At 37.5% G+C, this 27780-nt stretch overlaps 5 protein-coding genes and 1 long non-coding RNA gene across 6 annotated transcripts; 3 read left to right on the top strand and 3 right to left on the bottom strand.

The window, feature by feature from the left end:
* Positions 1-55: 55 nt before the first annotated feature.
* On the top strand, positions 56-3266 carry LOC140776753 (acyl-CoA-binding domain-containing protein 1-like). The gene is made up of 6 exons (XM_073120596.1): positions 56-651; positions 1008-1113; positions 1203-1306; positions 1707-1798; positions 2286-2383; positions 2835-3266. The coding sequence occupies exons 1-6, from the start codon at positions 203-205 to the stop codon at positions 3000-3002; spliced, it is 1017 nt and encodes a 338-aa protein (XP_072976697.1). The 5' UTR covers positions 56-202; the 3' UTR covers positions 3003-3266.
* Positions 3267-3735: 469 nt separating this feature from the next.
* On the bottom strand, positions 3736-7706 carry LOC140771964 (luminal-binding protein 2). Its single transcript, XM_073113819.1, has 8 exons — positions 7578-7706; positions 6331-6598; positions 6016-6230; positions 5670-5912; positions 5071-5550; positions 4808-4962; positions 4582-4664; positions 3736-4491 (listed from the first exon to the last, which is right to left on the bottom strand). The coding sequence occupies exons 1-8, from the start codon at positions 7633-7635 to the stop codon at positions 3993-3995; spliced, it is 2001 nt and encodes a 666-aa protein (XP_072969920.1). The 5' UTR covers positions 7636-7706; the 3' UTR covers positions 3736-3992.
* Positions 7707-8249: 543 nt separating this feature from the next.
* On the bottom strand, positions 8250-10664 carry LOC140774017 (uncharacterized). Its single transcript, XM_073116838.1, has 7 exons — positions 10151-10664; positions 9508-9610; positions 9101-9166; positions 8770-8922; positions 8542-8638; positions 8348-8434; positions 8250-8261 (listed from the first exon to the last, which is right to left on the bottom strand). Exons 1-7 carry the CDS (start codon positions 10662-10664, stop codon positions 8250-8252), a joined length of 1032 nt encoding a protein of 343 aa, XP_072972939.1.
* Positions 10665-11148: 484 nt separating this feature from the next.
* On the bottom strand, positions 11149-15262 carry LOC140776807 (uncharacterized). Its single transcript, XM_073120670.1, has 11 exons — positions 15119-15262; positions 14823-15038; positions 14650-14748; positions 14312-14400; positions 13841-13957; positions 13449-13569; positions 12943-13027; positions 12667-12776; positions 12257-12396; positions 11776-11872; positions 11149-11557 (listed from the first exon to the last, which is right to left on the bottom strand). The coding sequence occupies exons 1-11, from the start codon at positions 15200-15202 to the stop codon at positions 11276-11278; spliced, it is 1440 nt and encodes a 479-aa protein (XP_072976771.1). The 5' UTR covers positions 15203-15262; the 3' UTR covers positions 11149-11275.
* A 717-nt stretch (positions 15263-15979) lies between these two features.
* Positions 15980-19575, top strand: LOC140768489 (uncharacterized). Its single transcript, XR_012105770.1, has 3 exons — positions 15980-16223; positions 17432-17543; positions 18778-19575. It is a non-coding gene; the product is annotated as an uncharacterized lncRNA (long non-coding RNA).
* Positions 19576-21070: 1495 nt separating this feature from the next.
* Positions 21071-26965, top strand: LOC140776786 (choline transporter protein 1). The gene is made up of 10 exons (XM_073120645.1): positions 21071-21316; positions 22481-22839; positions 23257-23402; positions 23850-24033; positions 24274-24347; positions 24426-24539; positions 24827-25183; positions 25574-25834; positions 25952-26179; positions 26548-26965. Exons 1-10 carry the CDS (start codon positions 21123-21125, stop codon positions 26737-26739), a joined length of 2109 nt encoding a protein of 702 aa, XP_072976746.1. The 5' UTR covers positions 21071-21122; the 3' UTR covers positions 26740-26965.
* Positions 26966-27780: the final 815 nt, after the last annotated feature.

Here is a 27780-nt window from a genome sequence, read left to right as displayed (position 1 = left end):
TAGTAATTACAAACTTTTGCGATTAAACACATCGTCTCTCTCTCTCTCTCTCTCTCTCTCTCTCTCTCTCTCTCTCTTCTGGCTTCTTTTCCTTTTTCCAAATCTCCTACTAGGGTTTGTGACTCCTTCTCCCCAATCCACTTCCAGATCTTGAACTTTCCTCTGGTACTGCTTGATTCCTTTCGGCATTGGGGTTTCCACCATGGGTGACTGGCAAGAGCTCGGCCAGGCCGTGTTCATCGGCCTCGTCTTCTCCTTCCTCGTCGCGAAGCTCATCTCCACCGTCATCTCCTTCAAGGAGGACAACCTCAAGGTCGTCCGCCAGGAGACGCTTCTCTCCGATGCCTCTGAGATTGGATCCAGGAACGATCGCGGGGTTGAGGAAGATAAAGACCCGGGGATGAAGGGATCGGTGGATGGGGGAGAGGAGGAGAGCGATGAGAGCGACTGGGAGGGGATCGAGAGCACAGATCTGGATGAGGAATTCAGCGCGGCGACGACGTTCGTGGCGGCCACGGCGGCGGACCGGGCGTCGGCGAAGGTTTCCAATGAGGTGCAGTTGGAGCTCTATGGTCTATATAAGATTGCCACCGAGGGGCCGTGCACGGCACCGCAGCCTTCGGCGCTCAAGATCACGGCGAGAGCCAAGTGGTAGACTTATTAAAGTCAAAAAAATTTATTTGTTTTAGAGATTTCATTCTTTTTGCTGCGTCTGCTTTAGTTATGGTTAACAAGGGAGTGTTAAAATATTGGATGATGAAATTAGGATTTCGGTATCATAATCCCGGTCCAAAACAGGAAAAGAAATTGCGTTAAAATCGTTTTTGAACCTAAGTTTTCATATCGGCTTCAATAGTTTTCTCTGACTGAATGCTATTTTTGTTAGTTCGAAATGTATGCCTGGAGGCCAATTTTATTCGTTATTTACATCACAAATACTTCACATTGTTCTCCTCGAGGTGACTCAAGCTCATATCTTTTCTATCCTGGTGATCTCTCTCTGCAAGGAATGCGTGGCAGCGATTGGGTGTTATGCCTCCAGAAGAAGCTATGCAGAAGTACATTATTATCGTAAATCAGCTATACCCTTCCTGGGCATATGGTTCCTCTACTGTGAGTTCTTACCTCTTAACGTTTCTTTTTTGCATATATTTTGCTTTTCTCTATTATGAGTAGACTTTTCATTCTTTATTACCAACTAGAAAAGGGAAGATGAAGATGCTGCTGCTTCTAGTTCAACTGCAAAAGGAACAATGGGCCCTGTTTTCAGCAGTTTTATACACGAGGAAGAGTCAGAGAATGATTTGTAAGGTTCTTCACGAAAACCAAGTCCATTTTCCTAGAGTGTTTTGCTAGAATTATTTAATGGTACTTATCAGAGATATAAAGAATAAGAATAGACATCCTTGCCATAAAAAGATGGAATTCTATAGCATTTCAATATTGGTCCAGCAATCTTCTCTCATTTGCTTTTATACTAAAAGGTAACATGTAAACAAACTTAACTTGCTATTGGATGTTAAAGATTTGGAATAACCTTGCAACTAAATGCAATGCCCAAATTACATTTTGATCTCCATTTGGAAGAGCTTTTTTAGGTTAGTTTGTTGATAGGATGGAGTCCTATGTAAGCACCCTTGTTTCACTGCGTATTGATTTCCAGATTTTAGCAGTATCAGTGTTTTAAAATTTGTTGTTTCTTTCAGAACCTTAGATGCAATACACATTGCTGCAAGAGAAGGGGCTGGAAACGACTTACTTAAGTATATCAGCAATGGTGTTTCTGTAAATTTGAGAGGTTTGCTTTTTCTCAGGGGTTCTTGTTTTACTGATCAAAAGATATGCCTTAATATATTCTACCTGCTGCTGTTTGCCTTCAAGTTGTTTTGCTGTCACGAAACCAGATGATTCAGCTGCCAACTGGCCTTGTGTTTTCATGTCAATTTCCTCTTGTCTGATTCTTCTCTGGGCAAGAACTGTGCAATGATAGAAGTCTAATTTAGTTTCATAGCCGTTGCCCCCCAAAAAAAAAATCATTTGGAGCCTTATCTTTGAGTTGTGCCCTATAGAAACCCATATTATCAGGACAGACCTTTACTTATGATAAGCCATGTTACTACCGCAATATTTTTCTTCCAGAAAAATATTTTTGCCTGCTTATCATATCATCCAGTTTGTCTATGTATAAAAGACAAAGGATTAAACATGACCTTGTCTCAAAGTAGCTTAGAAGTCCTTTATTGTATTAGTTGTTCTTTACATGATTTGTCTTGTGCTTCTTGCAGATAGTGAAGGAAGGACTCCTTTGCATTGGGCTGTAGACCGAGGCCATCTTAATGCTGTTGAAATTCTTCTTAATGAGTATGCTGATGTGAATGCCAAGGTATATGCATTAACTTGGTTCATAGAACAAGAACCTATAAGTTAGTGTTGTCTATAGCATATTACCTTGGTTTTCTCGTAAGGGGAGGGACAATGATAAAAGAAAGTGGCTTTATAGATGGCAAGGAGAGTGGATGGACCTAATTTGCCATATCCATCTGCTGCCAAGTGAATAGAGAATGTATACTTGTATCTGAAGTCGCAATTTTGATGACTAACTCTCGATTAATGCCTGCTGAACTTTTGTTTGTTTGTGCTGTTTGTGTCCATGGAAAGTTGATTAGTTTTTTCTATTGGAGAATATAAATGCGTTGCTTCTATTGAAGAATGACAGTATATGCCTATAGCCTTCATGTTTTCTGTTTTTCCATCATGGTTTTGTCTCCTGATCAATTTTATGTCAATTTTGACTTTGTTTCTGACTAGTAACGTTGCTTTATATGTCCTTGTAGGACAATGAAGGTCAAACGCCGCTGCATTATGCTGTTGTTTGTGAACGGAAGGCGGTTGCTGAGTTGCTTGTCAAAAACCATGCTGCTCGTCTTACAAAGGATCATGACGGGAACTCGCCACTCGATCTTTGTGAATCGCAATGGAATTTTATGACACCAGATAAGTGAATAATTTTTCCTGGAAGCCTGGAAGCTAAGGAATCTGCGTCATATGTATATACCTTCTCAGCTTCTATGTCAAAATGCTTTCATGACGAGGAGAATGCTGTTGCTCATACTCTGATCTCAAGTAACTGAAAGGAATTTGGCTTTCAAGCCGTAACACTTGTCATATAGACTAGCTGTATGAGAATTATGTTTTACTTTGATGTATGATTTTTAACAGTTTATTATTCAAGGGAAACTTATCAGAATGTTTTAATTTTTTTTTTATCGTTCACACCTATGGATATTTACTATCTGACTTTTACATCTTATATTTAATGTCTCAAAAACACGTGGAATAGAAAATATTTGATTACTTTAGAAATAAATAATAAAAAGTCTTAAAGTACTCTTCACTTGGTTTTAAAATTTAATTTTATATTTATTTTTACAATAACATAACTCAAATATTTATTTTATTTTAAAACGTAGGATGTTTTAAATTCTAAATCCCAAACTAATAGATAGCATAACTCAAATATTTAATGCTTGATAACGGAAAGATCTATTTGTAAACATTCTACCAACGTAAGGTACTTTGACGGCCTCTGGCTTTTCTTAAATTTGGCATTCACTCTATTAGGAGCTCAATGCATAAAAAACAAACATTCGGGGATAAAGATACCTTTAAAAAAATAAAACCCATCAATCCCCACAATAACTCGCAGAAACGAAACCGGAAAGTAGAGGATGCATGTTTTGGAACTCAAATCAGTTTCAAATTTCAATGTTGTATCAAAATGGCGTCTCTACAAGGCAAGAGTACATTGGATACTATATATTGGTTTCAAAAATAAAAATAAGAATAAAAATTCATAATCCTAAAACTAAATCATGCGTAAGGAGGTTGCATGTAATCAATCAATGCTCTCCCTTGTTTCCTCTTGACTCACCCCATGTGTGCTTCATGTCTCATCTCTGGCATCCATCAGATGATTGGAATGTATTAATCATCTAAAGCTCATCATGCGAGTCATCATCACCTTCTTCCGAGCTGCCTTCCGGTGCACCGCCGGATCTTTGATAGACAGCAGAAATGATGGGGTTGCACACAGCCTCCACCTCCTTTAGCTTCTCCTCATAGTCCTCTTTCTCGGCGTTCTGGTTGTCATCGAGCCACTCCAGTGCTTCCTTGGTTGCCTCCTCTATCTTCTCCTTCTCTTCGCTCTCGAGCTTGTCCGCGAGCTTGTCCTTGTCATTGATGGTGTTCTTCATGTTGTACACATAGGTCTCCAACTGGTTGCGGGCATCGATCTTCTCCTTCACCTTCTTGTCCTCCTCCGCAAACTCTTCTGCCTCCCTAACCATGCGATCGATCTCTTCTTGGCTCAGGCGACCCTTTTCATTGGTGATGGTGATCTTCTCGGACTTGCCGGTGCCTTTGTCTTCCGCCTTGACATTGAGGATACCATTGGCATCAACCTCAAAAGTGACTTCAATTTGAGGGGTGCCTCTGTTTGATCACATTGAAGAATTATTTAGTTGAACTAAAAGGTCGAGGAGTTCAAGTCTTAAAAGATATATGAAATGAATGATTGCGAACCTTGGAGCAGGTGGAATGCCAGACAGATCAAACTTCCCTAGCAGCCTGCAGTCCTTTGTCATAGTCCTCTCACCCTCAAAGACCTACAGAATTGTAATAACTTAGTTTGCTCACTCATGACCAGTGAATCTACTATTCACGAACTTTAATGGTGTACAGGCATGGTATTGTGATCAGCAGCATTGTTCAACATAAAAAGAAATTTCAGCATAAATATTGTTTATACCTGAATGGAGACAGTAGTCTGCTGATCCTGGTAGGTGGTGAAGACTTGAGATTTCTTGGTAGGGATCACAGTGTTCCTTGGAATCAATTTTGTCATCACTCCGCCAACAGTCTCAATACCCAGAGTCAGAGGTGCCACATCCAAGAGAAGGATATCTGTGTCCAAATTTTGTCGAAGGAACAAGTGAGTTCTAATGCTAAAGTTCAAGTAGATAATCCTAATCAATTAACTTCTGTAAAAGACTGTCAAGGTTATGATAGTACCTTTGGTTTCTTCACCACCCTCTCCACTCAGAATGCTTCCTTGTACAGCAGCACCATATGCAACTGCTTCATCTGGGTTCACTCCCTTGTTGGGTTCCTTGCCATCAAAATAGTCCTTCAAAAGCTGTTGAACCTTGGGAATCCTGGTGCTCCCACCGACGAGAACGATTTCGTCGATCTGGTTCTTCTCCAACCCAGCGTCTTCCATGGCCTTCTTGACAGGTCCCATGGTCTTCCGGAAAAGGTCATTGTTCAGCTCCTCAAACCTGGCCCGAGTCAGTGGCTCTGAGAAATCCAGCCCTTCATACAGAGATTCAATCTCCACGCGGACTTGGTGTTGGTTACTCAAGGCTCTCTTGGCACGCTCGCACTCTCTCCTGAGCTTCCCAAGAGCTCTGTTGTCCTTGCTAATGTCCTTTCCATGCTTCTTCTTGATCAGCTTGATGAAGTACTCCATGATTCTCTGATCAAAGTCCTCACCTGAAAAACAATCATAATAAGATCATAGATTTTAAATCCTCCACTCGTGATATAGCAGTTATTGGAATGAAATATTGCTGCTTTTAATGGATTCATTTGCTTATGAAAAGGAATCCTACCTCCAAGATGAGTGTCACCATTGGTTGCCAGGACCTCAAAGACTCCATTATCAATTGTCAAGACGCTGACATCAAAAGTTCCACCACCGAGGTCAAAAACAAGGATATTCTTCTCTCCACCCTTCTTGTCCAGACCATAAGCAATAGCGGCTGCAGTTGGTTCATTAATAATTCTAGCAACATTCAGACCAGCTATAATACCAGCATCCTTGGTTGCTTGTCTCTGAGCATCATTGAAGTATGCTGGAATATGACAGAAAGCAGAGAAGATAATGTGTAAATTAGTGAGATAAGAGAGCATTATGATAACAGAAAAAAGGGTAAATTTCTTGATAATTTCTCTTACCTGGGACAGTTACAACAGCATCCTTAATTTTCTTCCCAAGAAATGCCTCAGCTGTCTCCTTCATTTTGGTGAGAATCATCGCACTAATTTCTTCCGGACTGAAAACCTTAACCTCTCCATCCTTTATTTTTACTTGGATATAGGGTTTCCCATCCTTGTTAACAATCTTATAGGGGAAAAGCTTCATGTCCTTCTGCACCTCTTTGTCCTCAAACCTAGAGAGAAAGAAATTTAAGAATTATTTACCATTCTACATTGTTGCAAGGCTATAAAAGTTAGAACATTATGAAGAGTTATATTAACAGTTGGACTTACTTTCTTCCAATGAGACGCTTGACGTCAAAAATGGTCCTCTCAGCATTTACAGCTGCCTGGTTTTTTGCAGCCTCACCGATCAGTCTCTCACTGTCCGTGAACGCCACCCAAGACGGGGTGATACGGTTTCCTTGGTCATTAGCTATAATCTCCACATGACCATTCTTGTAGACACCAACGCATGAATAAGTGGTGCCAAGATCTATACCAATTACTGTTCCAAGCTTGGTCGCTTCCTCTTTTGCAATGGAAAATGCAAACAATGATCCTGCAGGTAAAAATATATAGTAATGAACACACCTTTCTTTTTTCCAAACCCAAAAAGCAAAGAACACCGATTACAAAAACTTCAATACCATGTATGAAAAAAAATTCATAACTAATAAGGAACTTCTACATCATAGTTAGTGTAGACTAGCATGTGGTAGTGAATATTCCACTTGATAGGTTAAATACATGAAGTAAATAGATCAAACGTATAATTAGTATATCATGCAAAGGATGCCATGATTGGGCGTGAGCAGTGAGCAGATCTCTGCCTTAAAAAGAACGTAAGGAACAAATTCAATAAGTTTATCATAGTTAAAGCATGTCCTAGGCAATAAACGTTATACATGGAATAAGGTACAATTCAAAGTTCGCGGTTTTATTTCCTTGTAAACAAGAATAAAGTGGAGACATCATAAATTAATAAATAACCAACCACTAGTTATCCTGCAATAAACCAACTAAAGGCTAAAATTAGCAAGATCAATTTTACTTCAACCGTTTAGTAACTATAACAACCCAAAAATCTAAAAAGAATCATTTTTGCACGCATAAAAGAATGCATCAAATAACTTAACAAAATTAATCTACTCTTAGTATCACTTCCACACTCCATAAACAGAGAGGAAGTTTACTCACATATCGCAAAATGGAAAGGCATTTCTCATCTTTACTCCTTACTCTGAATAATTGCAAATAAAGCACAAACCTACCGAATATTACTTCTGGTCTACATAGACCGAATTTAGTCAACCAATATAAAGGAATCTGAGTCGGGACATAACACTAAACCGGGAAATCGATCGAAAACTCTGCCGATCTAGAGAAAATAAACAAAACCTAGAATCCAATATAGATCTACTACATGCATCATCACATTCACCAAAACAACCAACCAATAGCAACCGTCCGATCCGAAACAACCGGATCGGCTCAAGAATGCACTCGAATAGATTATGAATCGCCAGTTCACCACCTACCTGCAAGCAAGAGTCCGAACAAGATCGCGGACCCGCGAGCTCGCATCGGTCGATCCATGGCTTCTCCTCCAAGCGCTCTCTCTCTCTCCCTCCTTCTCTCTTCGATCCCTCTCTCGATCTCTCTCAGCTTATTGCGAGAAGGAGAGTGATCGCACTGCGCTTTATAGGGAGCGAAGGGAGAGAAGTCATAGTGGGATCCACAACGTCCATTTCGGAGGGAACAACACATCATCGGGATGACGTGGACCAATGGAAAGACGAGTTTACGGGCTTCTGCCAATAAGGGCGCGACTTGTTGCTGGGAGGATGGGAGCCGTCCGTTTGATCGATCTCGCGGCCGTTAGGGATCCGATCGAATTCGGATATTTGGTCTAAAACGGCGACTTCTTTAGATATCGTCGCAGGCTTCGCAAAGAAGCCGGCAAATATATATATTAGAGATCCTTTTTATTTTATTTGTATTTCACACCCTTACATTATGTGCTAATTCCAGTCACACTGTCTGTTTTACCATTGCTTTTTATTAGATCATAAAAAAAACCTTTTGGAGGTATTTTTTTTTGAAAATCCAATGACAAATATAAGCGAGGTTCAATGTACTTTTGGTATTTTTGCTAAATAAATGCATGAGTGGAATTAAAAATAGAGAAAAATATATCAATATCTAGTCAATTATGTAAATCTCTACAAACAAATGAAATGGCCATTAACATCCTATATTTTGAACAGAAGGCTTAATAAAAAATTGTTATATATGTATGTATGTGTACGTTATCATCGTAAACTGTGTTATAGAAAGTAAGATAATGTTTTACCATCTCTTCAAGCGTCAACTTTCCATCTCTATCATCGTCAACCTAGATCACATTCTAAACAACAAAGAATGATGTTTTTCTTTCAAAATTGTAACTTTATTTTTTTTTAAAAATGTTTATTATCTAATAAGAGAATATATAACTCTGACCTCTTTCATCAAGTACTTGGTGTAATAGGTTGCATAAGAAAGCTCCCCTGGGTGGATACTCTGCATGATGGGCTTGAGTTCTTCTGCTGTCAGAAATCTGTAACACTAATTTCAGAAGCCAATATTTTGTAAAAACCCTCCTATGTTTCATGTTTGACATATTTACAGATTGACTTATTCTTGTTATGAGCTAAAATCCTCATGAAACTTCAAACACATAGTACATACTTGTCTTTGTTAGTGTCAAGATCTTGGAACTTCTTCTCAGCCTTGGAGAGATGATCATGAAGATCACCATCTTCTTCAGCTTCAGATGCATCATGAAATCGATCACGAAACTCGATAAAACTTAGTCTCTCATCATTATTTCGATCCATTTGTCTATATCCAACAAGCAAAGATCAGTCAATGAATTCTTTGGAAGCTTATAGAGAGAAAGAACTAAAATCTTTTTCAGTAATGTTCTTCATATCACCCCATTATTTCTTCTCAACATCATAACACTGGTGGTATTGTATAATTTATTTGCAGTATTGGATTAATTACCATGTACCTTTACCTCAATTGTTCCTTCTGCAGCCAGAATTGGACTTTCAAGTTGCTGCTGTCTTCAGGATGCAGAAAACTAAACAAAGAGGAAATTAATATTTCCATAAGATAGAAAAAAAACACCAAACTATAATTTATTGGTTGTCATTAGCTCGATTTTAATTTACTCTTTTGTACTACAAAATTAAGCACTTAAACTATCAGTAATTCATAAGTGCCAATATTTTCCACCATAAATAGATATCAAAAGAACTAAACTACTCATCTATCTATTTAAGTGTTTAAGTTTAAAATGCATGAGAGTAAATTAAAATCGAGCCAAATCATAGGGAATTAAATTTTAATTTTCCCTATCAGAATACTTATTAATATACTAATTAGAAATCCATAAACAGAAAGGAGATCAATAATGTCTACTCATTCAATTCGGTGAGATCAAGAGATCCATTGCCATCTGCATCAGCATTCAGAAACTTCTCCTTCCACCACCCTGGTTTACCATGTCCAGTACTGCTCCAATCTGAACATATGAAAAACTTTCTAGTGCTACTAAATTCAAATGCTTCTGTTTTGCAATCTCACACTAACTGGTTTGCAACAGAATTATAGTTTCTTTTACTTTTAATGTTCAAAAGAGAGAAGGCTGGACTACAATTTTATGCTAAATCTTTGTAAAAAAATTTTAAAAAAATTTGCAAGTTGGTTCCACTTTATAATCATACTGTTGTATTGATTATAACCAAAGTCTACTTAGCTGCGATAACATATAGTATAGGTATACATTATGTATGTTATATAAGGGTTCACTGTAAACACATTCGACGGTATTAATTCTACTCACTCATATCTTTCAAGAATAATCAGAGATGTGTGTGATTGATGCATTGACGTATATTTTTTGTGCTGCGAGAGAAGTCAAATTTCTAATCTCTCTAGTAGATAACAAAATGTTTTAATACCAAGATATCAATCAAGATACTATTCTTTGTTTGCATATTTTCCTTTTCTATCCGTATTTGTTAAACAACCTTGGATATAATAATAAGATGACCATTATTACCTATTTCTTGATTAGGTAGGTAAGATAAATACTCCCATATGGTGATCATGCCATCTCTATCCTTGTCATGCTTCCACATCTCCGTCTCCGTGCTATAAAACAATCTTTCTATGGCCTGCTTCTTAGTCCAATCCTCAAGCTCCTCAAAGTTGACAATGCCGTCCTTGGGATTCTTATCTATCAAAGGAAACAGAGACATCAACCTCTCCGTTGCATTAAGCCGGCCCTCCTCGCCGTAGTACTCCAAGTCAACCATCTCATTCTGATGCTTGATCTCCTCCTGGTTGTCCCCGGCGGCGCCTCGGTTCCCGTGCAAGCCGCGTTCCTGGGCCCGCCGCTCGAGTTGGTCGACCAAGGGGTCGAAGGCCAGGTGGTGGCGGTGGAGGGCGAGACGGCGGACAGGGCGGGGCCGGGAGGCTGGGTCTCGGGTTCGAGGGATGGAGAAGAGGAAGTGGAAGGCAGCAAGGGGGAGGAGGAGGAGGAGGAGGAGGAAGACCGCCGCCGGCTTTGGCATTTTTAGACTGAGGTGGTGGTGGGTGGAGAGTTGGGGTGGATGAAGAGACGGTAGTTGGAGCGGTTATGAGAGGATACGCGCCTTTTGTGACCGTTTGAAACGGGTCAACATAGGTGGTATTAGGTTTTCAAACAAGTCCACACAAAAGATTGGTCTATATTGGACTCTTTGGTAAAATAAACCCCAACCAAGGTCCGGTCTGCAAGATTTGACATAATAAACTTCATTTTTATTTTATTTTTATGTATATATATATATATATATATATTTTATATATTTTGGGGGTGTAATTGATTGCATTGAATTGAGGTTGAGCTTGATACAACTTTCAACAGATATGGTGTTCACTGTGGAATAAGTTTTATGCTAGTTTAATTATGCTTACTTTTTATATAATATGAAAGGTAGAAATATTTTAATAAATACCCAATGGAAACTGGGGTAAATGGAGAGAGAATATTGAACAGATGATGCAAGGAAGAACTGCCAAAGAAACAGATAACACCAACAATAAACTGAACTATTTAGTTCTGCAACTTCAATTTGATAATAAAATTTTTTAAGAAAAAGGGAACAATCATGAAGACTGTTACATGAATGGGGAAAATCCATCAATGGGAAGTGATTACAAATCCAACTAGAAGAGCCAATAAGAGGAAAAATATAGCACCTAGAAAGTTTAGATTCCTTCCTTTTGATTTCCCAATGTCTTTTTGTTCACTTGAGCTTTCTCCTTTCTCTGAATAATTGATAATAGTCGCTGAATCTCCATTGACCACGTCCCAGAATGATTGTATCGTCACCGGAGCCATTACGGCCTCCAGTTCTAATATCGCAGATGTCTCTATTGGAGCTTCCATGGATAACATCTCTTTGCAGCGGTCCTTTGTATCCTGCAACCAAGATGAAAGTGTGAGACAGCAGATGATCAACAACGATTGTCCCATGCCTTTTTCTCTTAGTTTCAGTCATTCGGATAATTGTTTGTTCTATCAAAATCATTCATTTAATATGAGCTTTTAGAATACTTGACGCACTTTATTTGCAGTGAATTACGTTGTGGATATCAGTACTCCATTTAGCATATAAGTAGTAAAAAGAATAGCCAAACCTCCAAAGTCTCTGATGGTTGTAGGTAGTCACAAACGTAGATGCCAGACGACCATGGGACCAGAACTCTTCTAGGAAATGAGAGAGAGCAAGGTTTTCTGTTTCCAAAGGAGTACAATTAGTCGTTAAGAGCCACACATGTAGTATTAATGCCTGGAAAGTATATTCTTCTTTTGTTCTTACATGGAGGACAAGATTAGGAAATGAAGAAAATATGTCCAAAAAAAGAACCACTTGAATCAAATAATGCAACTGCAAAAAACTTATATCTTCTGAAGCTATTGTGCATAGAATGCTAAAAATGGAAGACGATAACGGAGATTTATAGTGGAAAAGAAGAGCGACAAGGACATGTCCAAAAGTATTAGTGCTGTCAGTGCTCAAGTTCTTCAAAAGTAATAGATGGCTAGCTAGTACAATATGTTGAATATAAGACATTGTTTAGCACATAATATTTCTCAAAATTATTTGAGGAGGATTACCTTAATTCATGTAAAATAAGTTGATGAATGGACTTTTCAGCTGACGCATCAGCACATTCTTCACTGGCTCTGGCCTCTTGTCCTTCTACCTCTTCAGCAATGATATCTAGTCTACTTCTTAAACTAGTGATGATGTCCGCCTTAACAAAAAGAAAAAACAAGGTTGCTTAGAACTATTAATATGCCAAAACTACAAAAAGATTTTACAAAAGAAGATGATTTTAAAAGCCAAGTACTTCCAAAAGGCAACACAACTGTTTACTTGATGAAAACCATTTGTAATACGCCTACATTACATCATTCATTTTTAAACCTTCTGATAGCTTCAAGTCAGGACATTAATTGCACTTATCGATACCAAATAGTGGGGACACGTACATCTACTTTAAAAAGGATAATTGATGAAGTACCTTTATATTAGATATAGCTTCTGAAACAGATTCTCGAGGACCCAAGTATGCAGAGGCACAGACAGATCCATTAAAGACCACAAGCCCGGCAACTTCCTCTGAACTGCATGCTTTACATGAATTACAAATTATTAGCCCCTCAGGATGATAAAGGAATATTAACTAGCACAAGAACAAAAATATGTATACCTCGTTACTACATTCATGCTTATGTTTCAAATGCAATCCAGAGAAAAAAGAAGTGTATGTAATTCATAAATATAAGTGCCAACACACCTTCCGCAGGCACATCTTCCTTGAATGGTGAAAGCAATTCAACTTCATGAAGGCCCTCTGATTTGGTGCATAGATCTTCCAACACCTAGACGACATAATACAAATGGCACGACAAGAAAAAGGGAAGCATGAGGAGGAAAGACGGGTGGATGCTTTACACAGAAAACAGAAGTCTGTGTAAAAGTTTCTCTGCTACCTTTGACAAAGGAAACATTAAACAAACTAACCATGCCTACTACTGCTAGCATAATGAATTCTGATACATAAGGATTAGGAGTAGGGGAAGGGAAGATATAAATTTGGATAAGTAGTCAACAGATTAACTGGCATAGGCTTTTAAATTTTAATGTTCAATTTAACCATACACCATTCAGAACTAAGATTTTCTGCTGATGAAATAATGAATTTTGTATTCTTTGTACAACTATTTATTGTTGAAATGACATCATCCTGAATAGTATAAAGATCCTATAAAATGAAGTCAATAGAAAAATGATGTATCATACCAGATCTCCATCTACCAAGGCTTTTGCACTCCGTACTTCTTTTGCAAGATGATTGATTCCCTTGAAAATAGCATTCTTAAAAGTATTGGAATTTAAAGGCCCAACCTGAAAAATGGGTAATCTATGCAAAACATGTGACAAGTAAATGAGAGTAAACAAGAAAACTTCTACATTATAAGTAAGCACATCAATCATTCATATAATTTATGGAGGTGTACATCAGGTGATAAGCAATTATCTATAACATACTCTAGCACTTCTACACAAGGCTGACTGTGGCTGCAGAAAAGCTAGAAGTCTTTCAACAAAAATGGAAGATAACATGGAAATATGGGATGAATACTAATAATAGGAGAGTCACAAATCTCATGAAATTTACATGCAAATAATACCTTATTTCAAAATTATACATGCATCTGAAAGCTTGAACAGAAGCTAACAACTTGCCCATTTTGAAATCACATGGTCGCTGACTACTTGATCCCAACGTACAGATTCGACATACCCACCTGTCAAGATAGATCAAAACTTCAAGAACTGAAAATTGCAATTCAACTATAATAAATGGCCATTTCAGAAATAAAATTCAAAGTGAATTTTTGTTGAATGAATCACAATTGAAACAATGAGTTGCATCGCATTACGGAAAAGAAGATCCGCAGAATGCTTCCAACTTTCAAGGATACAATCACTTCATATACTTTCCAAGAAAAGCAACAACAACAACAAAAAAAAAAGAATGGCAAACTTTACTCTTAGTTTCTAAGAAGCAAATATCGTACGAACAATCAGAATTGGGAAAACATAAAAGATAAGAAACTTTTAAGTTACATAAATAAAGAAAGAAAGACATTGTGGACCACCTTCTTGGGCTATATGAAATGTGAATGAGCAGCCTCTCATCAAATCCACTGTCATACCAAGGTGATGCTTGGGCAACCCCCCTAACTACCTGTAAAAAAAAGCTTGACAAAACGAGTAAGAAAAGGCTGGGACAAAAAAGAGCTAAACATATCTAAAAAAAATAAAAAATTGATTCATAATCTACTAATAGTATGCAAGCGGATGAAGGGTGAAATCAACTGTTATCAAGAGAAACTTATGAGGTAAAAAAAATTAATACCACCTAACTCAATTCCTTCATTTCTTACTAAATTCAACGAAGAGGAAAAAAGAAGAATAAAAGAGACGAACTTCGAACCTGGGAGAGCACAGCAGGTGGAGTTGCCTTAAACGAACCCTCAGAGGCCCAAACGTAGACACCCACCACATCCATTCCACCCAACAGCATCCTCGACACCTTAAAGATCTTAAAGATTCAGAACAAAAATCAAAACTTTAGATACCAAATCACGCTTAAGTAATTCCCGTCACCTGTCGCGCGTGCTCGGCAACCCAATCCCCATCAATAACAAGAGTTGGCGCCGTCTCCATCGAACTCTTCCCGCCCTTGGATCCAGCCTTCCTCTTCTCCCCCTCGGATCGAAGAGAGCAAGCGGGTCCACCGCCATCCGTGGGCGGCGTAGCAATCAAAGCGTACACCAGTCCACGATCCGAGTTGGGGCTTAATTTCCCTATGATTAGTCCCACCTGTTCGAGAAATCACTCAAATCGTTACAAGGATCGTAGAAAAAGCGGGTGGAAGATAGACGGATAAATAACAAAAATACCTCCGCGGGAGGGATTCCAGACCCGAACAGGCGGTCTTCCAAGGGCTTCAGTTGAGTTTCTTCGCCGACCACCGTCTTCACCATCGTCGCGGGTTTGATCGATGGATGTGGAATTTGGTTAAGGAGACGGCAGTGAGAAGAGCGTTCTGGAGCGAAGTTTGTTTGACTTGGGCCACATTTGGATTTGATCTAGATTTGGGCCTTTGGTGAAAGCCCAATCGTAACGAGTATAATGTTAGAATAAGGATATATTTAATTTAAAACAATTAACCTAAAGATATTAAAGTTACCATATATATAATATATTTCCGTCAAAAAAATTAAAGACAAGAGTATTTTGTAATATTAAAAAAATAAGAGTCCAATTATAAATACTCATATAGTAGATAAAATTTTCAAATGTCTATTTTCTAAGAAGATACTAAGATGTAGACTATTTAATTTAAGTGCGCCTATACTTTGTTCTTCTTATTAGACTAATCTACACAATTAACACATGTGAGTCGTTGGGCGGCACCTAACTTGATTAAAAGTCTCACTATTCTTTACCAAACTGACTCTCTTAGATGCTTTCTTTGATTCTCTCTCTCTTTCCCTTTCTCTCGACTCGATGACGCTCAGAAAAATATTATTCACTTGCAGTGTTTGGTTTGGTGAAGTTTATTGTAACATTTCTCTTTTAACCGCGTGGATAGAATAGTGCTAACCACGAAGAATAAGAGTCGGCTATCCATGCTGAATGAAGATAATCGAAGCGGATAGGACAGTTATTCTCGCTCACCGGTCCTTATCCGGGCCTTGCTCCGGATAAAGATGCGAACACGGAGAAATGCATCCTTCTCGCGCGTTTCCACCCCGTGGCGAGTGGCGACGATATAGAGCTACATCTCGCGTGAGTTTACCGGCACGTGTGACGAGGAAACCGGGCTTTATACGTCAACCCTCGGCTATATAGGTCGAAATGGAATAAAGCTCTACGGCGGTTATTATACTCCTCCTTCTACCTCTCTCTCTCTCTCCCTCTCTTGTCCTTCTCCGCTATCTCCGGCGTTAAAGCTCGCCGGATTCGAGATTAATCCCTCATCGCCCTTTCGAAGTCTAATCGGTATGCGATCGAAAAGCCTACGTAGCTCCTTAACGCTTTGGATTTGTACTGCTGAGGTTGTCGTGTTTTCTTCAATTCTTTCTTCTTTTAGCTTTAAGTTTTGGCGTCCTTACTTGTAAGATAGCACGATGAGATGAATCTTTGCGGATTTGAGTTCTTCGATTGGGTTAATGGCCAAAATTTGTCCTAGTAGAGTAGCGGGCGGGAATCTATTTTAGTTTTTGTGAATTATTTCGGTTATTTGGAGATCGTAGTTTGGATAATTGGTTTGATCCGGATAGCAGTTACTAGCATTGCTAGGGTTTAATCATGGTTCTGGTTTACTTATTTTAATCTATGTCTATTTAGTTTTGTTTTATTTTGTCAATCTCTACGTAGATGAATTATTTGTCCTTAAAGATTTCTTCTATATGTCGACTCTTTTGATTGCAATTTAATATTAAGAAAAAATAATTCTTGATAGTTGTTATCTTGCTCTGTGGCAATGTTTTGATGAAAGGAATATGCATAGTAATGCTCAAATGAATGAGACTACCACGAATGAAATCTAAATTAAAAATTAGAGCTGTGTAAAGTTGGTTTAGAAAATAACCATCTTGCTGTACAGGCACCCATTCTACTGTTTAGTTTGATCTTCAAATTCAAATACATCATAGATCTCACTAAATTTGTGGATGGTTACTATGGTTCTTAACAGAAATATTTAGATAAATATTATTGAATATATATATTAATTTTAACTATCTTATGTCTTAATTTTAAAGAATTTTTTTATAATCATAATTGCCACTAGAATCTTTCTAAAAGAATCGCTATTATGATTAATTTTTAATAAAAAAATTATTATTAAAGTTAATAAACATTTAACTAAATAATTGTCTACATAAAATAAGATATATTATATTGTATAATGGTAATGAGTATAATATTGGATAGTCTTTAAACAATTTTTAACAATTCATATAAGAGTAAGATAGTCTTGTTTTTTATTTAAGTAGTGTTTTAATCATAATTAAGATTTAACCAATGAAATAATATTTTTCAAAAAAATATAATAATTTTGGTGATAATTATGAAATTATGAAGAATATAGCGGCGTAATATATCTTAGAAATTTTCGGTGACTATTATGTAAATATCTCTAATTTTAACCATTACTTATTTATTTATTTGTCTTGAACCATCTTAATTTTTTGGCATCCGTATAGGCACTGACGTAGGTTGGGTTATCTCACGACGCCTATAGTATTTTAAAACCTCAGACTTTTCTGAGTAGCCGTACAGAGAGCCAAGTCTCCATCCACGCAAAAGAAGAGAAAGGTGAGTAGCATTAATTTCTTCAGCTGGCATATTGAGTCCCCACCTAATTGTTCTTGTTTCGGCATTACTGGGTAGATTTAGCTCGAAAAGTGCCTTCAACCATAGTACGTAATGTTTTCCATACGTGACATCTAACCCATTTTTAGTTCCAACTACTTGCGGTCAATATGGATTTATTTCCTCCACTCATCTCTATTTAATGTAAGGATACCTGTCAAATTTAAGTGTTATATCACATCAGTCTTTGATCTTCCCTTTCTTCGCGATAAAACCTTTTACTTGAGTGAAATCACTCGTAATGCAAGATGTGATCTATCTGACATATCTAAATCATCTTAGTTAACTCTTATGTAACTTATCATTTACAAGTGCTAATTATGGTTTGTGGCTAGTATAATAATGCATACTCTATGTAAGCCCATTTGTTTTTGATATGCCAACTTTGGTGACATGCAAGAAAAGACATAGTTCTAAGTCGGTGGGCTCTTCCAAGACACTATTTACCTGCCCTGTTACTTTTTGGAGTGGAGAAATTTTCAGCAGTAAAGTTTTGGACCACAATGTCAGATGCTTCTTCTTTTCTTTGCCACTTTTCATGCACTTATAGTGGACCACAAATTGTCCTGCTCGCCATGTTTCGCATTGTTATTTGCACAATGTAATCATGCAAAGAATTACTATTAATTAAAGATGGAATTACCCTCATCAGAGGAAGGGTCTCTTGTGGTATAAACTTAGAATATTTTCTCACAATTATCTGGAGATCTAGGGTCTCTTGAGGCAGACGAGGAGTCAAACTTCATATCTGATAAAGGAGTGCCATGTACTTATGCAAGGATCTTATCAAACTATTGTTTTCACATAGGATTGTTAAAAATTTCTTTAGATGAATCTTGAAGTACATAAGAAGTGTTTCTTTAGTAAAAACTGGAGGGTATCGTGAATCTGTGATAAAGCGCTTGCAGTGGTTTCTTACTGCAGGGCATTACAGCTTATCAGGCAAATGATTGGATAAGTTTAGTAGCATTAACTCTCTTTTGAAAAGATTTTTCTTCCGTGCTACTTATTTCTTGCATCTCCTCCATCTTTCTTTCTTCTAAGAAATACTACAAGCTCTTATTAGATAAGAATAACAAACCATAACTATGTTTACAATTTATCCATCTATTACTAGTTGCTATCAGTCGTAAAGACTATCTGATCTTTTACTTGTGTGCTAATCTTTTCCAAGCAGATTACTTGTCTGCTAATCTTTTCCAAGCAGAATGGAAGCAGAGGTGCCTGGACCCAACAATGAACCTTCATCGAACGATTGCTGCAACTCAAAGCCGTCTGCATCATCGGCAGCTGCATACTTCAACTGCAACATCTGCTTAGAGTTCGCTGCCGATCCAGTCATCACGCTCTGCGGCCACCTCTACTGTTGGCCGTGCATCTACAAGTGGCTACAGATGGACTCCACGTCCTCACAGCGATGCCCTGTCTGTAAAGCCACCATCTCACAGAATTCTCTCATTCCTCTCTACGGCCGAGGCCTCAGCTCAAAAGTTGGATCTAACCAAAACTCAAAGATACCAAGTCGGCCTTCGCTTTGTACCATAAACGAAGAAGATCGTACTCAACAAAAAATGGATGCATATTTTGATGTCAATCCACCAATGCAACGGCCGCGGTATCATGACTACTCTCACAATCATCACCAGCTTTGTCCTTACCATAGTAGGGGACGTATCAGTTTGACGGTGGCCGCAAATCTACCATGGGTGTTTAGAAATCTCACTATGAGTGCATTGTGTAATGCTGACTCGTATCATTTTGCTATGGGTGGCGAGAGGATGAGGCGACGACATCGGCACATTGAGGAAGCTTTGAACCATTTGTGGCTCTTCCTTCTGGTTTTTATTATTTTGTTCCTCCTTTTCTTTTGAATTTCTTTTATGTACCTAAATGATGTGTGAAAAGTTAGTCTTTATAAAGGTCATTGTCTTTAACAAGTTGTAATTTACTATTGTCCCTGTTTACTTTATAAATGATTTTTTTTATTACATAATATAATTCTTTGTTTTAGAATAACAATTAAACACTGTAATATTTATTATTCTAAAATATAAATATTATTTATCAAAATTACATCTTATATTATACAAATCAAAAGATATTCATCTTAACTTTATAAAAAATAAAATACATTTTTCCATTTCTTCATTCACTTTATATCACATCAATCATTTTTACACTCTTATTCTATAATATAAGAATACCTATTCTTAAAATAAAATATTATTTTAATAATAACAAAAATAAATATTTATTTTAAAATTAACCTTATTCTTATTCGCTAAAGAAAACCTAAATCTAATTTAGGAGCTCGAAAATATCTACATTAGGTTGTATTTGTCTAAATGTTTTCTTTCCCGTAGTATTTGTTCCCTTGGATAATTATACTTTCGTTAGGTTGTTCATCTACTGTGAACAACCATCGAATCCTTGGATCAAATCTCCCTCGTGAAATCTTAATCCTAATTCTAAATTGAAAACTCTCCATTGGACTGTCCTCTCATCTAATTAATCAAGAGTCAGATGATAACTAACTGCATCCAACATCAACCACCAATGATTAGAAACTATTGAAGTCTCTGTCAGAAATCTAAGATGTCCGATTCGACTCAATGAGGGCATATAACAAATTCTTAGATTTAGTTGGTGCAAAATGGTTAGTGTAACTTAAATTATGGAAATCTTCCCATAGATCTACTAATACACTTCTATTTTAGCTTAAAGTCTTAGTAGATCTTATAAGATTTGGATTAAGGTCGAGTTCTTAACTCAATTTATTCCCGAGTAAACCAACCGTGTGACGTGAAAGAACAAAGATGCTGACAGCGATCTAGGATAGATTTTTTTATTAAACGCATTCAAACCCTTGTCTTAATCTAATACTAAAACCCAAAACAGTTCTTTTTTTGTCCCTCCTAAATCCTAATCCCTTTCCCATACCACCTTTGCTTCCCCTGTACTCTCTAATAGCAACACTAAACCTAGTCCAGCGAAATGAGAAGCAGCCCCCATTCCCAAAAGAATTTTTGCAGTTATACCCCTTTGAATTACTTTATTTTACATTAAATTTTGCTAATTTTGATATTTATGCAAGATTTTTTGATATCTAAGAGTAATTATTCTGTATCAATATGAACATTATATATATATATATATATAACAAAAATGTATTTTCATCCTTTAAATTTAAGTGGTTGAATTTTAAATTTGAAAATTACTTGAAGAAGGATTTTAAGAGATATTAACACTAAAATACTAAATTTAGAGGGTCATAGACAAATAAATTTTTTGAGAAGGGTGTAAGTGCAATAACGAAAAATGAGTGATCACCGAAGGCTACCCCGGTCGCTTTCCTCTATATAAAATTGTTCTTGCGGCACAACGGAACGCAGTTGCTTTCCTCTCTCAAGCTTTCAGACACCAAATCCACCTCGCGAGTCACTTCTTCTTTCACTCCTCTTCTCTCTCTCTCTCTCTCTCTCTCTCTCTCTCTAAATTTGGGGCAAGAAGGGAGGAGGAAGAATGGGGGGTCCACTGGGGGCGATCATAGGGAGGTATCCGACGGCTGGGAGTGACGGGGAGGGGCAGGTCGGAGGAGGGATCATACGGCACAACCGGAAATGTCGTGATTTAGTGTTCCTCGTGGTCTTCATCGCCTTCTGGGTCGCCATGATCGTTAACTCCAGCTTCGGATTCAACCAAGGAAACCCATTGAGGTGAATCTCTCTTACTTACTTTGAAAACCCACTAAAAAAGAACGACTTTTGGGGTAAACATGGCCTTTTCTGAACCTTCTTCTTTGGGTTATTTCAAATGATTCTTTCGCAATTTTTCTTCTTTTTACTCGTCTGCGTTTTTGGCAATGATGTGTTGTGTATGACTGCATTATTGCATTCTGTGGAAGCATCTTTTTTTTTTTTTAACAAGTCGATGGCTAGAGAGCTTGAGATGAGAGATCCAAAAGGATGTTTTTTAATCTGTTTTTGGTGTTTGTTTGAGCTTATCTGCTAGATTGGTTAGCACAACGAGCTCATTCTTGTTCTTGAAGCATTTTTTTTCAGATGGTCCCCCATTTAGATATGCCGGGCCTTTAGTGATTCATACCTATAAGTGGCATTCGCTAACTTGCTGGATTTTATCGTAACAATCTACTGGTATCTAATGGTGGTGGTCTGTCAATTCATCTGGGATTCAAGATATCCATTTTGCTCTGCCGTGGGCATATTGTTATTTGTTTGCTTTAAGGCGATCTAGAGGTTGTTGTGGAATATGGTGACCTTTCCTGGTCAAAAGTTGGCCATTGTTACTATGAGGGGTTTCGGACATGGAATGGGCCCCTTTATATTATGCAATCTTATGATGTTCAGAGAGAATGTATTGGTCAGTTTAACTGAAGCTTTGTGATGGGCAAATTCTACGTTGATAGCGATGACCAAATTTTGTTGATTTCAGTAGTTAATATTATTTATTCTGATTTCTTGAGGTGATCTGGTTTCTTTCTGTTATATGCAAATTATTTAAGTTATGGTGCTCTCTCTCTCTCTCTCTCTCTCTCTCTCTCTCTCTCTCTCTCTCTCTCTCTCTCTCTCTCTCTCTCTCTCTAATTGTGGTCTTCAGGATCTGGGGATGCTGATATTTGTGGTTGATTTTTCATATTTATTCATTCTACTTTTTTGGTTTGGTATTTCTATGCTTGAGATTGTTCTGATTATTCTTTAAAACAATTTGTGAGATGAACAATAAAGTGAAAACTGCAAGATTATGTATTTGTCTAGCTTAACATGAATTCCACTTTTTCTCATTATTGCCACTGGTTAGTCTATCTACCTTCTGCTTACTTTTTGAGGTTTGTGATTAATAAATGGCATTATCTTATGCAGGCTAACGTACGGACTAGATTATAAAGGAAATATATGTGGCAACAGGCATGGTGACCCAGATTTGCGTGAACTAGAGGTTAAATACTGGATGAATCCTAACCAAGTCTACCTAAGTGGTCTGAAGAGTAGCCATTTCAATCTGGCTGATGCTAGAACCATCTGCTTAATGGAATGCCCCATTCCTGCAGAAGATGGGGTGAACTTTGTCTGTGACTATCCAGAAGGTGACATCCACCTCTCAGTTGATGACTGGATTGACAGGGACTATGATTATTTTGAGTTTCTCACACCAGAGATGAGGAATAGCTCTCTTCAGTTGCAAGGCCCATGCTACCCTGTCATATTTCCAAGTGTAAATGGTTAGTGTAGCAGCTCTTGAAATATAATACTTGCACATCAAATAGCTTTCTTCTATTCTGATTCATTTTTTCTGAAAATTTAGGAATTAGATTGGATTTGAACTACATAAGACCACTAAGCTGCTGTTGACGAAGCAGCTAAATATTTTATTTGATTTCTTTATAGCCAATGGGACAAAATCTTGTTATGGCTTTGCCAATTCAAGAGTGAATATGTATCTGCCATCCGGGGTATTTGCTCTTTGGCATCCATTGCGATAATTCTATTTCTTGGAATTCTAAGAGAATGATGAAGGTGTTCTAGTTTTATTGGATTGTAGGCACCAAATGAATAACCTCCCTTCTTCCAATGATGCATCTGTTTCGGATACATATTAGGAATAAGTATCTAACCTAAATACTTTTACTGTCATGCAGTTTTCTGGAGTTGCCAATATATTGCTCGTGCATCTAATGTTTCTTTGAGACATTGGCAGCAGATGGGTGGTGTCAGCATAGATGAGAACATATTAATAGATAAAAACATCCACAGGGCCATCAATTCTCGGTCAGCTGTCTTAAAGGTCTGGAAGTTCTTAATAAAAATGTGTCTTTTATGTAATTTCCTTTTATATTCTGATGAAAATGAGCTAAAACATATTAATCAACCAAGTGTTTCCTGGATATGTGACATCACTGGTGTTGGTCTTCTCTTGTTTTTCCTCTCATACTTCTGTTTCTGTTTAAAGATGAAACTGTTTTATAATTTTATTTGGAGGACATATCTCCATTCTTGCATTTTCCAAAATTATAAGCAGTCCATCTGTCAAAATCTGCAAGACTTCCAAAATTTATGTTCTTATTCTTCTGTTGAGGATGACTTTAGCAGCCAGTCTAAAAATTTAAACATATGCAGAGTAGCTTTGCATTTTAAATGATATTTCTGGATATGCATGCATGTCTCTATTAAATTTGATGCTCATTATTTGCTGAAAATAAACTTAACAAATGAACTGTTGTATGGTGCACAGAGGTATGTTGCAGATATCGGAAAGTCCTGGCCTGTGTTGATAGTTTGTGGAGGAATCTTGCCGCTGTTCCTATCTGTAATCTGGTTACTGATGATTCGCCATTTTGTTGCTGGGATGACATGGATAACAGTGATTCTTTTCAATGCCCTTATAATATCTGTTACAATGTTTTACTATACAAAAGGTTAGTTATGTGGTATCCTAAATCCTAGAGATATATGATGTAAAGAAGAGATACTATATCATGTGATGTATATATAGTCTTGAGACTATCTGAAGCCAGCAAGCCAGATCTTCACAGATCAAATTTTTTATCAGCAGCAGTTAATAAATGAAAATTGTTCCTTAATTTATGCTTTATGTTCTCTCTTTTTAAATGGATCAGTGTTATTCTTTCTTCTTATCAACTTTTTTGTGCTTTCAGCTGGATGGATTGGGAATGATGCCTTATCAGTTGTGATTGGTGAAACTGACCCATACGTCAACATAAGTGGACGGGTAAATTCTTCCTCTTCAACGCTTTTTTAGTCAAATCTGCTCCCTTTTGTCTTACCAACTGAACTGTCTTTGTTCCAGGAAATAAATCACCTGCGTGCTGCAGCTGTTCTGATGACAATTATAATGATTGTTGCCTTCCTCTCTTCAATAGCCATTATCCGACGTATCCTGATAGCAACATCTGTCCTAAAGGTAAGCATGATATGTGTAAGTAGAAGGAATTCACGATGCCACCTACCAGGAATTTATAGTGTAAATTTAGATTTCATTCGACAAGCAGGGACATGTGCAGAAGCAGGAATGTTTCTTTGAACAAAACCTTTATCTGATTTGTATGTTTACAATAGTATTTGTCAGAGATGGGAAGACGGTGTTCTCTACTATTTTTAGATTAAAGATTTTGTTCTCAAGATCTCCTTATACATTGAGTATTTGTCATCACTTAGGAACAGAAAATGATCATTATGACCTGTTTACAGGTTGCTGCAAAGGTTATAGGCGAAGTTCAGGCTCTTATAATTTTTCCAATTCTGCCCTACATCATCCTTGCTATCTTCTACATGTTCTGGTTTTCTGCTGCGCTCCATCTTTTCAGCTCAGGTCAAATTCTCAGAAATGATTGCAATGGCAATTGCTGCTCATACGACCTCAAAACAAACAGGGTTAATTGTGAAAGTTGTTGTGGCTATAGCATCCATTACACCCCGCATATTGGCATCTCCATTCTTTTTCACCTATTTGGGTGTTACTGGGCAACACAATTCATCATAGCTTGCTCTTCTACTATAATAGCAGGATCGGTTGCTTCTTACTACTGGACTCGTGGTGAAATATCGGTAATCACTGATCTTGGATCTGTATTAGAATTAAAAGTAAATTTAATTTTAATGAGGTAACCCATGACCTTTTAATGCTTCATGCATCTTGGCAACTAGTTGATGCCTCATATGATCATGATCACAATACATGGAAAAGAAATAGTCATACAACTGTATACTGCCTATTAGCAAAAAGGCATCTAACTTGGAAGCCATAAATCTCTAGGCGGTTAGGTCGTTTTCCTTGCATAAGCAAGCCATGAACTACATGTTTCTTTATTTTTAACTGTTTGAAATCATGAAAAATGTTACAAGGGAAAACGTTTTTCCTGAAATGTTTCGCTTCCCTATGCATGAAGTTTAAGTGCCAACTCTTCTGACTTAATAACTCAAATTATATGAATGCAGCCAGAGATTCCATTTCTTCCTGTATTCTCTTCCATGAAGAGGCTGTTGCGCTACAGTCTTGGATCTGTGGCTCTAGGCTCACTGATTGTCTCCATTGTAGAGTGGGTACGGTTTATACTTGAGTCGCTTCGTCGCAGGTTGAAACTTACCGATACTGCCCCAGAAAGCTGCATGGGGAAAATGATGTCCTCTTCTTCTCAATGTTGCCTAGGGTGCATAGATTGGACTATCAAGTCTGTAAATCGAAATGCTTATATTATGGTAAGCATTTAAATTATTATTTTGCATATTTGTTTCCCAGAAACTTCAACAATACTATGAATGGTTGAGATGTAAATGCATGCCAACTGACCCCACTTTCCTTTTTCGGTGTAACAGATAGCTATCACTGGAAAGGGATTCTGTAAAGCTTCTACAATTGCAACGGGGTTGATAATGAACAACATATTGCGCATTGGAAAAGTGAATGTCATTGGGGATGTTATTCTCTTTCTTGGAAAGTTGTGCGTCAGCCTCTTCTGTGCACTCTTCGCATTTCTTATGTTGGATACTCACAAATACAAATCTTCACACAACAAGATCTCATCACCTCTGTTCCCTGTGCTGGTAAGTTCCCATATCCACTTTGTTGCAATTAACCTTTCCTCAAGTGTGCTAGCATAATAGTTTGTCTCTGTGAGAATATGCTGAAACCTGCGTGTTAATGTACTTTTGGCTTCCTCATATCTTCATTTTTTTTGTCTGAGAGAGAGAAATGGACTTCCTCGTATCTTGCTGAAAGATTTGTAGATATCATGGAACACTTCACACCTACTGGTTATTTTTGCACGAGAACCGTATGGGATAACAGAATTAAACCAATAAGTTCTTGGACTAAACATAATCGCAATACGCTATTACTATTTTTACTGACAAGTGCATATATTTACGGAAAGTGGAGACTAACTTCTTTTACGTGGGCGGTGGGCCTGTAGGTATCCTGGGGACTCGGTTACATCGTCGCAACCCTTTTCTTTGCAGTTGTGGAGATGTCAATTGACACCATCATACTTTCCTTCTGCCAAGACGCAGAAGAGCATCAAGGAAATGCACAGTATGCTCCTCCCCTTCTCATGGAAACACTGGATGGCCAAGGCGAGATGCAGAGACTAACTCAAGGATCTTAAGAACTTCCTTGTTTAGGCTTCTCAGATCCACAAGCAGATAGAAAAGGATCACCTATTTACCTCCTGTCTGTGCCACAATTTTTTCTTTTCCCTTTTTTGGGTCTTCTTTTTTGCTTTTGCTGTAGGAGTTCGCTATTTCTTTCCTATATATGTGTTTGATATCAGAAACAAAATGTTTGATGCCTTATCAAGTCTTAAGTAATTTTGCTTTGTAACTTTCTCATTATTCCACCAACTTATAACTTATTATTTTTTCCTTATGTTCTCAGATCTTGAAGAGCTAAAATATTTTTAAGGGTTAAATGCATCTCACCGAGCCCCAAACATTTTGGTAATTAGGATGGAAATTCTAAGGCCTTATTTGGTTGGTATCCATGATATCAGTAGTGTGATACTATGGGAGAATATTTATCATAATATTAGTTATACTAAATTTAGTGATGTTTAATTATAATTATAATAAATAATTTTTAATTAATTCATTAAATTTTCTATTCTTCAATCAAACTTAAGCCTAACAATTGCAATTAAATTATTTAAAAATCTCGTTTGATCCAACCAGCAACCACCTTTTGTGAAGAGGGAGGAGACAAATTTGCATACAAACCCCTCATTTAAGCGATATTACAATTTGCATCGTGTATTTTGACTATTCATAAGTCAACAAAGGTGGCGAGGTATGTAAGATTAAATCTCGAATTTCAACTTCTATTCAATGTAGGGTGTTAAATGCAAACTTCCTAACAAAAAAAAAGAAGCAAAAATTACAACGAGACGCTTAAAAGACTCCAAATTACATTTTATCTCCAACAAACCGCAAAGAATAATAATTAAAAAAAAGGATACCAAATAGTGGAGAGGAAATACGAGATGAGAGATCTCGTCTGAAATCTAGGCTTTAAGATTGCGGACTTTGCACCAACCCTTCTTGCAAGCTGCCCCCACCACGCTCATCCCCTTTTTACAAGGCGGGCCCACCGCCTTCATCCCCTTCTTGAACGCGCGCTTCAGCTCGCTCGCCCGCTCCTTCACCTGCTTCTC

The sequence above is a fragment of the Typha angustifolia genome, chromosome 2 (assembly GCF_048772165.1).
Source record: "Typha angustifolia cultivar Huaian chromosome 2, ASM4877216v1, whole genome shotgun sequence".
Taxonomy (NCBI): Eukaryota; Viridiplantae; Streptophyta; class Magnoliopsida; order Poales; family Typhaceae; genus Typha; species Typha angustifolia.
The sequence above is the reverse complement of the archived record's forward strand: the minus strand, read 5'-3'. Positions and strand labels throughout refer to the sequence as shown.